The sequence below is a fragment of the Molossus molossus genome, unplaced genomic scaffold (genome assembly GCF_014108415.1).
Source record: "Molossus molossus isolate mMolMol1 unplaced genomic scaffold, mMolMol1.p scaffold_m16_p_20, whole genome shotgun sequence".
Lineage (NCBI taxonomy): Eukaryota > Metazoa > Chordata > Mammalia > Chiroptera > Molossidae > Molossus > Molossus molossus.
Window position 1 is genome coordinate 21,002,441 of NW_023425356.1, and position 13,775 is coordinate 21,016,215.

The 13,775-nt window shown below is 55.6% G+C and overlaps 2 protein-coding genes across 8 annotated transcripts in view; one reads left to right on the top strand and one right to left on the bottom strand.

The window, feature by feature from the left end:
* The window catches only part of PI4KB (phosphatidylinositol 4-kinase beta), a 40,780-nt gene extending 35,937 nt beyond the window's left edge, over positions 1–4,843 (top strand). The window contains exons 10-13 of one of the 5 annotated variants that reach the window (XM_036271928.1): positions 2,135–2,267; positions 2,527–2,647; positions 3,239–3,301; positions 3,661–4,069. In XM_036271928.1, the coding sequence (XP_036127821.1) occupies positions 2,135–2,267; positions 2,527–2,647; positions 3,239–3,301; positions 3,661–3,842 (499 nt within the window). In that variant the 3' untranslated portion in view covers positions 3,843–4,069. Of the gene's footprint in view, positions 1–2,134; positions 2,369–2,526; positions 2,648–3,238; positions 3,302–3,660 lie in introns of all 5 variants that reach the window. The other 4 variants (XR_004960862.1, XM_036271926.1, XM_036271925.1 and 1 more) reach the window with 4 other exon arrangements.
* Positions 4,473–13,261, bottom strand: ZNF687 (zinc finger protein 687). Of its 3 annotated transcripts, XM_036271921.1 has the most exons (9): positions 13,211–13,261; positions 8,157–10,279; positions 7,837–8,015; positions 7,300–7,476; positions 7,044–7,206; positions 6,574–6,906; positions 6,355–6,467; positions 6,007–6,148; positions 4,473–5,865 (listed from the first exon to the last, which is right to left on the bottom strand). In XM_036271921.1, exons 2-9 carry the CDS (start codon positions 10,260–10,262, stop codon positions 5,374–5,376), a joined length of 3,705 nt encoding a protein of 1,234 aa, XP_036127814.1. In that variant the 5' UTR covers positions 10,263–10,279; positions 13,211–13,261; the 3' UTR covers positions 4,473–5,373. The 3 variants fall into 3 exon arrangements, with proteins under 3 accessions (XP_036127814.1, XP_036127812.1, XP_036127813.1); XM_036271919.1 differs by having other exon boundaries at positions 4,482–5,865; positions 7,300–8,015; XM_036271920.1 differs by lacking the exon at positions 13,211–13,261 and adding an exon at positions 11,713–13,194 and having other exon boundaries at positions 4,482–5,865; positions 7,300–8,015.
* Positions 13,262–13,775: the final 514 nt, after the last annotated feature.

The following is a 13,775-nucleotide window of genomic DNA, read 5'->3' on the forward strand; positions in this document are numbered from 1 at the left end:
AGTAGGCAGTGATGTCAAACAGGTAAGTAGAGGGCAGATTAGAAGGGCCTTCACAATGAGGCTGAGGAGTTTTATTTTGCAGGTGGAGGAATGACATGCCCCAGTCTCTGTTTAGTAAGTGCACCTTGTGGTGCTGAGTGAGGTTGGGTATAGTTAGGCCTTTAGCAACAAAGCAGAAGGTAATGAGTCCTGACCTGAGGGAGGTGGTAGTGACAGAGCAGAAAGGAGAAGGTGGATATGAGAGGCATTGTGGAGATAAAGTTGAAACTCCCAGCCCTGAAATCTCCTTTTATTCCAACATATGATCTTGAAAACTTTTAATTATTTATTGCTTTGCCCAGAGCTGTCATTTCCAATATCACATAACCTTAATGAAGCCCAGTTTCGCCTATAGGTGAACAACATATCATACAAAAATAATTCCACCCTGACAGTGACTCAGGGTCAGTATCCCGAACGCTCCTTTGAGTTACACCTTTCACAAGGCAGAGGGAGCTGCCTGGGAAGGCAGAAATACAGTGGCCCGAGCTTCCAGAGCTCCCAGTGACATGGCGGCACTTTTAAGATCTGGCTAACAAAGCAGCTTACCAGAAGTCTAGCAATTATTAAGTGCCTGCCATGGCCTGACATCTTTATAGCGAAACCAGCTGAAAACCCTGTCAGACAGGTGTTTCCTATGCGGGAAATGAGGGTCAGGGAGCTTTCAGAACCTGTGCTTATTCCACCTGGTCAGCCCTACAAATGAACCATGTGGAGGCTCTGTATTTAAGGGCTAAAAGGAAATGCAATTATTTATTTAGGAATTTGGTTACAAGCTGTATACTGTCCCTAAAGAGTCAGGGTTTTGAATCCAAGGCCCAGAGGGCCTAAAATCGAGCAGCAGGATTAAGTAATGGGTGGCAGGGAAGCAGGTGCTGGTCAGGCCTCTGGGCTTTCCCTTAGGAAACAAAGCTATATGGAAGATTAGAGTCTATTATTTAAAAAGGTGAGGGAAAGGATAGACAGCTGAGCAACCTTTCGTAATAACTCAAAAAAGAACAGATGTAGTCAAGCCATGAATGGAATCAGCCAGTGGAAAGAACTGGCAATAATGCACAGGGCTCCAAACTGGAAGCAGGTCTAAGATCTCTGTAACTGCTTCAGAATGAGACCTCAACTATCTCCAGCAGTTAAGAAGAGGGCGAAACTGCTCTCACTGGCCTTAGGACCCTGAGCAGCTAAGTACTTCTCTCGGGGCCTGTTCCTTCACCTGTAAAATGAGAGGCTGAGCTAAGACATCTAGAACCTTTCTGGCTCTGAAGGTTGTGCATTTGTGGCTATATGTGTAGAGCTTCCCCAGAGTAGAAAGGACTCAGGTGTGACTGGGTTATCCTTCTGTCCCTCCTTTTTTGGCCAGTCAGACCAACCCCAGAGGAGATGGCCCTTAGACCTTGAGCTGTAGCCTAACAAAGGCTCTATTGATACTGAGGAGGTTGGTTATCCTGAATGGGCCAGGCCTTGCATGCTTAGCATGTTAATTGTTCCTCCTTCCACTGGCCATTCATTTGGGAATCACAAAGACCTGGACTCATCTTCCTTTAACTGTCTTCTTCCTGCAGCAGACCTGTGGTCATTGCAGCCTGAGATTTCTTACTGTAGTGACGTTACCAGATAGTTCAAACTTACCCTTGAAGACCCCACACTATTTTACATTTAAACTCCTTCCAGCCTGCCACTCCCTTCTGGTGGGGCTCTGATCTGCTTGGGCTGATGGGAATTCCAGATAAAATACAGGTAACTAGGTGCTGGCTGGAGCCTGAAGCTTTCTTCCCTTGCTTCTAGGTTTTCTACTAGATTGGGATCTGTTTGTGTGATAGAATTACAATTTTTGGAAAATTGGGATAATCTTAAACTATTTATTGTCAATAAAAGCAATTTCAGACCCCACAGCCTTTGTTAGCAGTTTACTTTTCTGATTTACTGTTTCTGCTGCTAGCTTTAGGTCGTAGGAGGTTGGACTCAGCTATAGGCAGCAGGAAGCATGGCAAGGGACTCCCTCCCCTGCATGGTATCATGTGGCCAATGTGTTGCAGCTTGAGGCTGCCACCTCAGTCAGACTTACTACTGCCTCTTCTTTTCCTTTGCCCCTCCTCAGACACAATGGGAACATCCTTTTGGACGCAGAGGGCCACATCATCCACATCGACTTTGGCTTCATCCTGTCTAGCTCACCCCGAAACCTGGGCTTTGAGACGTCAGCCTTTAAGCTGACCACAGAGTTTGTGGACGTGAGTCAGGAAGGAGAGGTGCCTCACTGTGTTCTTTCTGTCATGGGAGGGGGAGCTGGTGGGCTCCCCCAAAATTACGGACAAACAGAACAGAAATGGCAGTAAGTCAGGGTGAGGCTGGATATCCTGGGAGGCTTCCTACCTGCTGAGAGAGTTGGGAAGTAATGGGGTTTAGCCTGTTTGCCCTGATGGAGGAAGGAGTTCTGGCTGGCTGGGGGGTACAGTGAGCCTTTATACCCACAGCTTTCTCCTCTCTCAGGTCATGGGGGGCCTGGATGGCGACATGTTCAACTACTACAAGATGTTGATGCTGCAGGGGCTGATTGCTGCTCGGAAACACATGGACAAGGTGGTGCAGATCGTGGAGATCATGCAGCAAGGTGGGACTGGGCAGAAGTCAAATTTTGGGATAGGGCGGTACCCAGCATGGAATTTTTAGGAAGTTCATTTCACCTTGAAACTCCAGGCGGGCAGAGGTTCCCAGGGCGTTTCCAGCTCTGATCCAGTGCCGTTTTTCCTTCGGGACATGCCTCCTGACAGAGCTAGGTCCTGGGGGTAGACGGGCGGAGGCCCCAGAAACTATGTCCTAGGCACACTCAGGGAGAGGACAGTCCCTTCTCCAGCCTTTTGGCCCCTTCCCATGTCCCCATGCCTGTCCAACTCTAGTTTCTGTCTCCTATCACTCAGCTCTGGACCAGCTCAGGTGTTTCTAGTCATCACTTTCTTGCCCACTGGGCTTTGACCTTCAGTTGCTCTATCCTCTGGCATTTTCCCTATCCTGATACCTCTCCTCCTCCATCGTCTCTATTCTGTGTTTGGCCCTCACTGCCTTGTCATCTGGTCTTTCTCCAGGTCCCTTCTCTCCCAGCCTTCTGGGCCCTTGTCCCCACCCCCTTCCTGAAGGCTGCAGTGTACATCCAGTCTGAGCTGCCAGTCTCCTCCTCCTCCCCATCCCTGCCCCCACCCCACAGGTTGTCGCCGTTGCTCAGGAGCATCCCTGTCTGGCCCCATGACGACGGTGGCCCAGGTCATCTGTGAGTGTCAGACGTAGCATAGGCAGAGCCCTGCAAATCAGATAAGTGCCCAGCTCAGGGCCCATTCCCTAGAACCTCTTCCAGCCTTTCCCCTGGGTCCTAAGATTCTGCTCCCTCAGCCGTTACTGGGGAGATGTGGTGGTGGCCCTCTGCCCTCCTCTACCCTCATGCCCTCACCTAGAAGGGTTCAGGAGTGTGGCACGAAGATGGTCAAGACAGGGCCTCCTGCCAGTTCTCCCATCTCTGCCCAAGCAGAACTGCATCCACATGCTCAGGGGTCTCAGGTTTTTGCTGTGGTTGTTACCACTGCACCTCCCTCCTTTCCTCCCATGACCCTCTGCCCTCACTGCCTCCACCAGGTTCTCAGCTTCCTTGCTTCCATGGCTCCAGCACCATCCGCAACCTCAAAGAGAGGTTCCACATGAGCATGACTGAGGAGCAGCTCCAGTTGCTGGTGGAGCAGATGGTGGACGGCAGCATGCGGTCTATCACCACCAAACTCTATGACGGCTTCCAGTACCTCACCAACGGCATCATGTGACACCCTCTTTCTCAGGCCCCAGAGTGGTGGGGCATTCAGGGGACCCTCCCTGGGAGAAACTCCACCCACCCATCCACCCACCCATGGGAAATGGAAGGCAAGAAATACAAAGGATCATGTGGTGACTGCAGAGCTTGCCAGGGGGAGCCAGCTGTGGGGTCCAGACTTGTTGGGACTTCCCTGCTCCCAGTGGTGTCGGTATTATCACCTGACAGACTCCAGGACCCACTGCCCTCCCTCACCCCCCCCCCCCCGAGAGGTGACAAATGTGGTTACTGGGCCTTTGTTCTCACCAGGGTCCGAGAGGTTCTTTCCACAGGCCATCTTAATCTGTTCTGGGTCCCAGGAAGGGAGAAGAGTGGGTTCTTGGTACTTAGGACTTGGTCCTGTGGTTTGCCTTTGGCCATGCTGCTGCCTGATTCTGTTCCCTCCCAGGGACTGACTCGTAGCCCGAGATCCCCTTGGAAGGTGGGCCCTGGCACAGGGTCCCGCGCTTGCTGAGGTTCCCCATCACAGGGGCCAGGAAGGGTTATCACAACCCCTCCAATATGTGAGGGTATTGGCCTAGCCACAGGGAATTCCTTGCCCTGATCCCTTCCCCACACCCAGGGAAATAGCTCTCAATTTTTAAATTTTTGTTTGAAATAAAGTCCTTAGTTAGCCATCTGTGTCATTTCTGAGTTGTATTTTTTGGAGGGTGGGGGTGAGTGATGAGGAATGAACAGATGCTTCAGTGTCCAAGACACAGAACGGGCCACATAGAACAAGGGGGAGGAAGACTGCTTTTTCCTTGCTCCCTTGCTCAGTGCTACCTCTTCCCAGAGAAAGGCCTCCCCAATTTGACTCTCACCCACTCCCAAGTCCACGTTGTCCAAGTCACATAAAAGGAGCCTGAATGGGGATTAAACCACGAGCAGTTTTAATGGTCTGGTTTTCTCCTTCCCATTTCCCCCACTGTTAGTATTATTACTACAAGAATAAAGGATTCCTGAGAGCCTGTCCCCTCCTCTCCCTGGACCTCCCTTGACAGGACTCGTCCCTACACACCCCCCGGAATTTCTGGGGGGAAAAAAAAAAGACAAGTGAAAGGCACTGTAGGGGTGGGGGGCTTGAGTGCCAGGGAGTCTAAGAGGGGGTACTAGGGCAGGGCCAGACCTGAAGTCTACCTGTAGGGGCTGTGGAGTGTGACTGACTGCCCCAGCACTGATCTTTACTTGGACCTGTCTAGCAGGCCTAAGAAAGTCCCGTCCTCCCACCCCCAGTCCCACACAGGATCTGCAGCAGGAGCGTAATTAGTGTTGGGCTAAGAAAGGAGGAATGGGGGGCCCACTCTACTAGGACCCAAGGGCCAAAACCAAAGTGGGGACTGCAAATAACTATAATGCTCAAGTCTGTTGTCTCTGGGGATTGGGGGAGAGGAGTTGAACAAAATGTGAATCATAGTGAAACTCCCCAGCCTGGGGACCAGGCAGCAGCAGTGACCCAGACTCCCGGGGAAGAGGGAGGGGGCCAGTCAGTCCAGGTCTGGGGCTTAGTTGTCCCCACTGCCCCCTTGCCGAGCCCTGATGAATGCCATGCCGTGTGTGCGGAAATGGGTCTTGAGGTTGAGAGGGCTGTCACAGCTCTTGCCACAGACTTTACAGGTCAGTGGGCCTCCAAAAGCAGACAAGGGTGAATCTCCACCCTCTGGGTCAGATCTCAATGGAGGAGGTGCTTCTTCCTCCCCATCCCCCATGCCCAGGGCACTGGCACTACCCACGCCCCGTTTTTTCTTGTGGCTGATGAAGCGATGCCGGCTCAGGGAGCCAGGGGAGGCAAAGCATAAGCCACAGTCGAGGCACTGCTGGGTCCCGCCATCCACCCTCAATCCCACCATGAGGCTCTGCTCCACTGAGCCCCCGCTCCGATAGCGCAGGGGGCCTCCCGACCCAGGTCCACCCCTGGGGGACTTGGCCGGAGGTGTTGTGCTGTCAGGCTCCTCACTGCAAGAGTCAGAGGACTGGCGACGTTTCCGTCCTGGCCCCTGGAGAGGACAGTGAAGAAACTGGGCCTTCCCATCACCCCAGTGACCCTGGCACATCCACCTAGCTTCCAGAGGCCAGTCTATAACTTTGCAGGTTCCCACTCCCATGACCCTAACCCAACAGGGTAGGCCTCCACCTACCTGGGCTCTGGCACTGGGCCCCCGAACCACAATACTCCCCCGGCCAGGAGACTGGTCCCCGAGCGGCAAGCCGTGCCGGACCTGGACATGTTTCTCTAGGATCAGGCGGCTGCTGAAGGTGCGTTTTCCTTCTGTGCAATACCTAGAGGGGAAGAGTGGGCAGGGTGAGCACCAAGGGCACAGCCCAAAGACCAAGGCCAATGGTTTGAGAGGACAGGGACTACCAGAGCAAAGGGAGACCTCAAACCAGATCACTTGGACAAGAGGCAGATGGGAAAATATTTTGGGGGTTCGGGGGTAGGGAATGGGAGGAGGTCACCTGATGGGCGGTAAGAGGGAAAAGGTTACCTGCATGGGTAAACTCTCTTGATACCCTCATGATTGACCCTGACGTGGCGCCTCAGGCTGGGGGCGGAACAGAAGGATCGCTCACACAGGCGACAGGGAAACTTTTTCACTGACTAGGAAAGCAGGGGGTGGGGAATCTCAGAGCCAGGCTCCCAGGACCCCAGCCCCATGGCCACACAGGACAACCCCAAGGCTGCCCCTCCAGTCCACCTTGCTCACCTTGCCATGCTCCTTCTTCATGTGTGCCACATACTCATCACGTTCCGGGAACCAGGAGTGACAAAGGCCACAGGTCCAGCCTCCAGGGCCCCCTCCCCCACCCTTGGTTCCTTTGCTCCCTAGGTCCCGCCGGGTCCGTTTGGTTGGACGAGGGGGCTCCGGGGAGCTGGGGAGGTCCTCCTCTTCTGAGGATGAAGAGGATTCCTCCGTAGGGGGAGCTGCTCCTCCCCGAGACACAGCCAGCTCCTCCGGCTCAGCTTTGGGGGTCAGAAGGGCATCCCCAGCCCCTTTCCCAGCCGTCTCCTCTCCCAAGCGACCAGACTGATGGGTGTTCTGTGAGAGGGAGACAAAAGAGATGGCTGTTGTGGGGGAGGGCCTGGCTTTGCCAGAAATCCTTGTTTCTACCCCTGCCCCAACCCAGCACCAGATCCAGTACCAGATCAACACAGCTGAGCACCCCTGCTCCAGACCTTGAGATGATCCAACATGGTCCTTTTTTGGGCAAAAAGCAGAGGACAAGACGGGCACTTAAAGACACTGACGCGCTGGGGCAGCAAGTGCTGGTCGAAGTGTGAGGAGAGGAGGGGCTTGTGAGTGAAGACCGTGTCACACATGGCGCACTTGTAGATCATCCTGTGCAGGTGGAGAGAACAGTGCAGACACCCTGCCCCGTCAGGGCCCAACCCCCTCCAGCCCACCACTCCTCATCCCTGTCCCAGGTCTCACTTGGCCTGCTGCGTGTGGAAGCTGGGATGCTGGGTGTAGAGATGGGCGTGGGCGCTGGGTGCAGACTTGAAGGCCATGGGGCAGATGGGGCACTTGTGGAAAACCTCGCAGTGTGACGTCTGGATGTGCGACTTGATAGAGTTCACACCCCCAAACACCACTGCACAGCTGGGGCACCTTTGGGGAGAACATGGGAGGCATTGTGGTAAAGCAGGCCATTTCCACACCCTCCCCCACCCCATGCTCATCCTCAAGGACTGGGTGGACTCTGAGAAGTTAATCATTAGTGGAGCCTGAGCAAGGTGAAGACAGGAGGGAGCGACAGAGACACATCCCAGGGGAGGTCTGTTGTGGAGAGTTGAAGCTCCAGAGGGGACCCTGATCTCTGTTTTTGCCAGTACACAAGGGCAGAAGAGTTGAGCAGGAAAGATGGGGCTCTCGAAATGCCATCTAGAAAGACTGGTGCTAGGAACCATGAGACCAGCAAGTGCAGAGGGGCGTGTGGAGACACTGCGGAAAGGAGGGGTGGTGAGGTACCTGTATCCTACACGGCGAGAGAAGTGCAGACAGGCTTCCCGGAGATGGGTCTGAAAATTTGCTTGCAGGAAGTTGCCCCCACACTCAGGGCAGACGTGGGGAGGTCGATTCTTATGCATGCGCTGATGGGCACTGAAGCTGCAGCGATTAGGGAGCATCATGGGGCAGGTGGGGCATACCTGTCAAGGGGGTTAAAACAAGTTAAGTCCGGGAAGAATGGCCTATCCCCCATAACTTCTCCTAACCAAGCCTCTCGCACCTTCCTAGGTCCTGTCCCCTGGCTGTCCCCTTCCAAGGAAGGGTGGTGAATGGCAACTCACATTGCTGGTGGCCCCAGGAGCAGGGGGCCCGAGCTGCTGGAAGTGGGCAGCCATGCCAGCCTTGTCCCGGCACTGCTCCTTGCACTCCAGGCAGCGAAAGCATGTGTAAGCAGAGGTGGCAGGGGCAGCAGGTGGCTCAGCTGAGAGCGGCAGCACAGGGGCCTCAGCAGCAACTGTAGAAATGGCGGAGGTGGTGATGGCCCCATCACCCTTGCCCAAGGCAGGCAAGGCTGGAGGTCCGAGGGCAGGTGGGACAGCCAGCAGGGGCGTGATGTCTGGCTGCCCCACCATCTGGTCAAGGGCTACAGGCCTCATGACCAGGTGTGAGCACTGCATGACAAGCCCCTTATCCTTGTGCTCTCGGGCATGCAGTAGCAGACTGCACTTGTTGAAGAAGACCAGGCGGCGGGCACAGTGGTTGCAGGTGACCTCAATACGCATGCTCCGGCGGTCATAGTGCCGTGCCAGGCTCTTCTCCAATGAGAAGGCATCCCCACACTCGAGGCAGCGGTAGCCTGTTGGAGGCAGGGCCAGCCCAGCCTCAGCAGGTGGACTCAGGTTTGGCCGGTAGGCAGGCAGCAGGTTCTTGCTGTTGAGGATCTTGTTGAAGGCCTCCACCAGGCTGGACTGGGTCCGTGAGATCACTGTGCCGCCCCCTGCACCTGGCACGGTGGTTGGCTTGGAAGGCTGCACCATCACCACCGAGGCACCGTTCACCTTCTGTCCCCCTATCCCCAGCCCTACCCGCCCCTCAGACTTGGGCAGGGCTTGGGGCACCAGACCTAGCACATTCTTAGCCATTGTCTTAGGGCTGGTGGCAGTGCCCCCAGGCAGAACCACAGCTTTGCGGGCCACACTGGCCGCCATCAGCATGGCAGTACTTGCGTTCTGGATGGTGGCCACAGGCAGCACAGTGCCCTTTAGCCTTGTGCCATCACCCAACTGGACATTCACCACCTTTGGACTCTCAGGAGTTGGAGCTGCAGGGGACAGCTTTAGGAGGTTAGCCTCAGCCAGGAAGGTCCCCTCAGCCAAGGGGGCAGGGGGACCAGGGTCTGAAGGGACCCGGGTTACAGTCCTTGTGATATTCCCACAGGATGTTTTAATGGTCTTGATCCGCACCTTGAGGGGCCTAGAAGAGCTGGAGGAGGCAGGAGAGTCATTGCTGTCCTCGTCGGCAGCCTCAGCTCCACTAGAAGGACTCTGGGGACTTCCTGGGGGAGTCTTGTCCACCGGCCCCTGATCCTCTTCTTCCTTTAGGGGCTGACAGCTGGGCACTTTTGGGGAGGCAAGAGGGCTCTGATGCCCTGGAGACTGCTTGAAGAAGGGCACCCCAGCAACTTGAGGAGGTGAGGCACTGGCAGGGATGCCTGCAGCCTCGGGGCTAGAGCCTGAGCCTAGCCGGGCTATGCCCTGGGAATGAAGGGGGCTGCAGCTGCCCTGCTTCAAGGTGCCCAGCGATGGGGGAGAACCAGGTGGTAGCAGGGCTGGGCCATTCTCTCGTGCCAGCTCAAAGGGAGAGGAGAAAGGATGTGGGGACATGGCCCCTTCCTGAGGTGGAGAGGGTGCAGAGGAAGGCAGGGGATCAGGGTGCTCCCCTGGCTCAGGCCCAAAATGAGCAAACAAGTCCAAAGGAGCTTTGCCTTCCATGGCTTTTTCTTTCCAGGTACCCCCACTGGGAGAAGCTGGAGAGTGGGTTCCTGGAAGGGATGGCTCAGGGCCTCCAAAACCATTTTGCATCAGACGAGGCCCCAGAGGCCCTTCCTTAGTCACACCCCCTGTCCGGGCCCCTTCCCCTCCTGAACTTCCAACCAGGGACTCAGACTGCTCAGGACACACAGTGTTCTTGACAATGACGCTGACTGCTGAGATGTCCCCCGACGGCAGGCCAAGGTCAGAGGCCTGGGCTGAAACTCCAGGGCCATCCCCTGCAGCTGCTGCCGTTATTTCTCCAGATTCACCCCCTACACTGGGTTCTGGCTTCCCTGAACCTCCTGGCCCCTCATTTTCTTCTGGCCCAGAGTGGATGGCTTCATTTGCATCAATATCAGGGATGTCAAAAGCAGCAAGGAGGTCGTCAAAATCAGGGGTCTTCATGTCTCCCATGGCGGCAGGTCCCAGACCTGAGGAAAACAGGAAGAGGGAGAAACTGAAATCTCTGGAAGCCGAAACCCTGGACCTCCTCCCTCGGGGTCTCTATATTTATCCCCTCTCAGAACTCATGCACACTCTGGCTTGGGCACACCTCCATCATAGTGCAAATCCTAGAGCTGGTAGAGGCGCTTGGTTTGCCAAACCCTAAAAAGGAAGAAAGGTGGTGTGCACATTCCATGGAAGACACCAAGATCCAGAGAAAGCAGAAGAAAAGAGACTTCTCAGACATACACACACAAGGTAACAGTAAGAGACAGGGGGAGTTCAGGGCTTATCTTGGTTGAAACCACCTAAGCTCCTCCTGTGCCCAGCACAGAACCAATCAATTAATCAATACTACTACTAAGGAGGAGGATAGACATGATGCTCTAGGTTTAAGATCCATTCATATTCTTCATGGATCTTCTGAAGGTCCACAGAGATCTGAAAAACCATGTATACAAAGAGTCCATAACTTAAGCCAAGACACAAGAAATAATTCTAGTTCCAGTTTTATCAATGGCCTGCTGGACAAGCAAGTTACTCCACTGCCTTACTTTTGTCGTTTGAATGAAAGAGGGGATAAGTAATCCATGCATGTATCATAGGGTTATCCTGAGCACGATATGAAATTATAAACGTGACAGAACCCAGAATACAATTAATTATGACAGAACAAACAAGACCATGTCAGGTTGCGGCAGGACTAAGAAGGAATAAGCGCTGGAAATCTAGGGCTGGGGTCAGTGACAAAAGTCAGGGGTCACTGTAAGGTCAAGTCTACGGTACTTGGGGTCATCATTGGCACCTGGAGATCTAGCTTGATTAAGAGAGAAGTGGACTCGGAGAAATCGTCCAAGAAACCAAGACACAATAAGACAAGAACAGAACGAGACAAAGAGAAGAAACAGAAGGGAAAACTAAGAGGAACCTAATCACAAGGGCCTCCCTCATAAACACCTGGTGCTCCCTCACCTACCTTCCCCAGAGTGCCTGGGCCCTCCCACTGGCTCTCCCCTGGCCCTCCCTGGCTTTCCCCTCCTACCTCCACATCTTGCTCTCTCAGGGCTAAAACTCTAGGGTACAGGCTTATCTAGCACAGCTGCCACAATGGAGAAAAGCCAAGCCCCCTCACCCCAGTTTTTTCCCTAACTCACACTTGTCACCCTTTTAATTTTCCTTTGGCAACAGTAGCCCAGGAAGCCCAACCCAACCTTGCCCAGTACAAAAAGAAAAAAATCCTACAAGACTTCTGTGTCAATAGAACAACAAGGAGGCCAGCCTACGGGGTACCCAGGTCTGTTCCCTTACCAGCTTTTCCCACAAGTTTATCTATATCTGGGAAAAAGCTACTGAAGAAGTCTCCACCTTTACACATTCCCTGCCCAGGTTGCAAGCCATTTCCCAGGGCCAATTCTCTCACCTCTTTCCAGTCTTAAGACTGTAACTGGAGATAGTCCTGGCAGGTGGCAGGTGGTGGCATTGCTGGGACCAAGGTGGGGGTAGAGGGAGAGGGTACCAACTAGAGGAAGAAAGGGGAATCCTCCCCTCACCCCCCCACTCCCAATTCTGCAGGCTCTGGGTTTAAACAAAGCCTTCCACCTCTTGCCTCTGCCCCCGTTGGATCCCGAGGCCCTCTTCTGCCTGGCTCTCTCCTGACCTGGAGAGGCCTGTGCTACATTTCACTCAGGGTTGGTGGAACACAGATCAATGGGGACGGTGAGAAAACATCTGCAAACTCACCTCCCCCAAGCAACTCCCCCTCTGGTGTCCAAATGACTTAGAGGTCATCCTTAGCCAGGAGCAGACAGTATACCAAGCAGAGGAACTCAAGGCCGAAGAGGCTTCCCCCACCTCCCTGCCCAGGCCTTTCTGCGGCTGCTGCGCCCTGTCTCGTAGGCTCTGCCCCCACCCTTCCCTCTGTTCTTCCCCAAAAGCCAAAGGAAGGGGCTAAACAGGAAGAGGATGAACTAGTCCGGGTTGGCTGGGGGCTCCACTGCCCCTTCCCTGGCCCGAGGCCTGCTGCGAAGAGGGTGAGGGGCTGGCGGCCGGGGGCGATTAGACTGCCGCCAAGCTGGGCACCGGGCGGAGTTAAGTCCCTGCCATCTGCCAAGGGCCGGTGCCGGGAGCATGTCTGTCGTTGGGGGAAGAGGCTAGGTGTACACAGGAGAAGCCAGAGGGGAAACTGAGGCGTGCGGCGCTTCTCTCGCTGACACCGGCGAGCGAAGAGGTCGGGCCTCAGCCAGGCCAGGCCAAGCCCTCAGGGAGCTGCCGCGCAGAACCTCCGGGCCCAGAACCACTCGGGAGTGGGTTTTGCGCGTGGAAATGGAGTAGTGAGGACAGCACGGTCTTTGCGAGACTCGCAGCTCTCCATCGGGTATCCGTCCCAACTCCGACCTCCTCCCCTCGCCTCCCAGCGCACAGCAGCCTCCTCCTCCCACGGACTCCGGAGACTCCCTCGAGACTGGGGAGTGAGCAGGAGGCGCGCGGCGGCCGGGACGTGAGCCTGAGTCCTGCCCGGGCCCGGACGCTGACCCGCTCCCTGTTGGGGTGCAGACTCTGCTCCGGCCTGCCCAGGTCCCCCGCCCCCACCTTCGGACTCGGACACCATTTTAGGTCGCGACATCCTGCAGCCTCCAGCCCCCGGGCCGCGCTTCGGACGCCTCTTGGGCTAGAAGCGCCAGGACTTGGAGACCCCGACCCTCCCTCCACGTTTACCCGGCGGGGCTGTGTTTTCAACAGGATGGGAGTTTCGCCCAACCGCCCCAAGGAGTGGTGGCAGGGTCCGGGCCTTCCTAGAAGACGCCCCAGGGGGGCGGCGCGGAGAAGGGGGTAGTTGACCGAGTGGGGGAGGGGCGGGGTATTTACCCGCCCCCCCGGGGGCGGGGCCAAGGGCGGGTATTTACCCCAGGCATGCTTACTTGTTTGGCTTCTAGTGCGGGCCAAGCCCCGGCGGCGGTCCCTCCTTTGCTCCAGCCGCCGCCGCCGCCGCCACCGCTGCCGCCGCCGCCGCCGCAGCCGCCGCCCTCCCCGCTGCCGCCGCTACTTCCTGCTTCTCTCCCGTTCGGCCTCCCCCTTCCTCAGCTCCCTCCGCGTTCCCGGTCTGGGCTGCTCGCTTTCGTACTCGCCATTGGCCAATCCGCTCGTCGTTCAGTACTGTGCCCCTCCCAGCCCCGCACTGGGTTGGCCTTAAGTACTGCCGCTCGAAACAAGCCCCGCACAGTCTTCCCAGCTTCATTGGGCAAGGAGCCTAGTCTTCTGAAGATGCCTTTCGCCATTGGTTGTGCCGCGGCCCACCTGCCCCATCTGTGCATCTAAAAAGCAATTGGTCTCGCTTACTGTCGTTTAGGAAGAAGCCGATCTGATTCCCTGCTTTCCTACTGGAGGCGGTGACTATCCCAGGTGCGTCTACGCTCCCTCACTCCCTATTGGCCGCAACCCTTAAAACCTGCAGTTCACTTATACAAATGTAAGGAACTCCCAGCT

Bases quoted from the DNA above. Each gene is read 5' to 3' on its own strand.
- ZNF687 (XM_036271919.1), bottom strand. From the start codon at position 10,262: ATGGGAGACATGAAGACCCCTGATTTTGACGACCTCCTTGCTGCTTTT. The intron at 8,016-8,156 runs GTGAGTTGCCAT...CCCCCTTGACAG, and splicing joins CTCCTGGGGCCACCAGCAAT to GTATGCCCCACCTGCCCCAT. The intron at 7,207-7,299 runs GTGAGACCTGGG...CCACCTGCACAG, and splicing joins TTCCACACGCAGCAGGCCAA to GATGATCTACAAGTGCGCCA.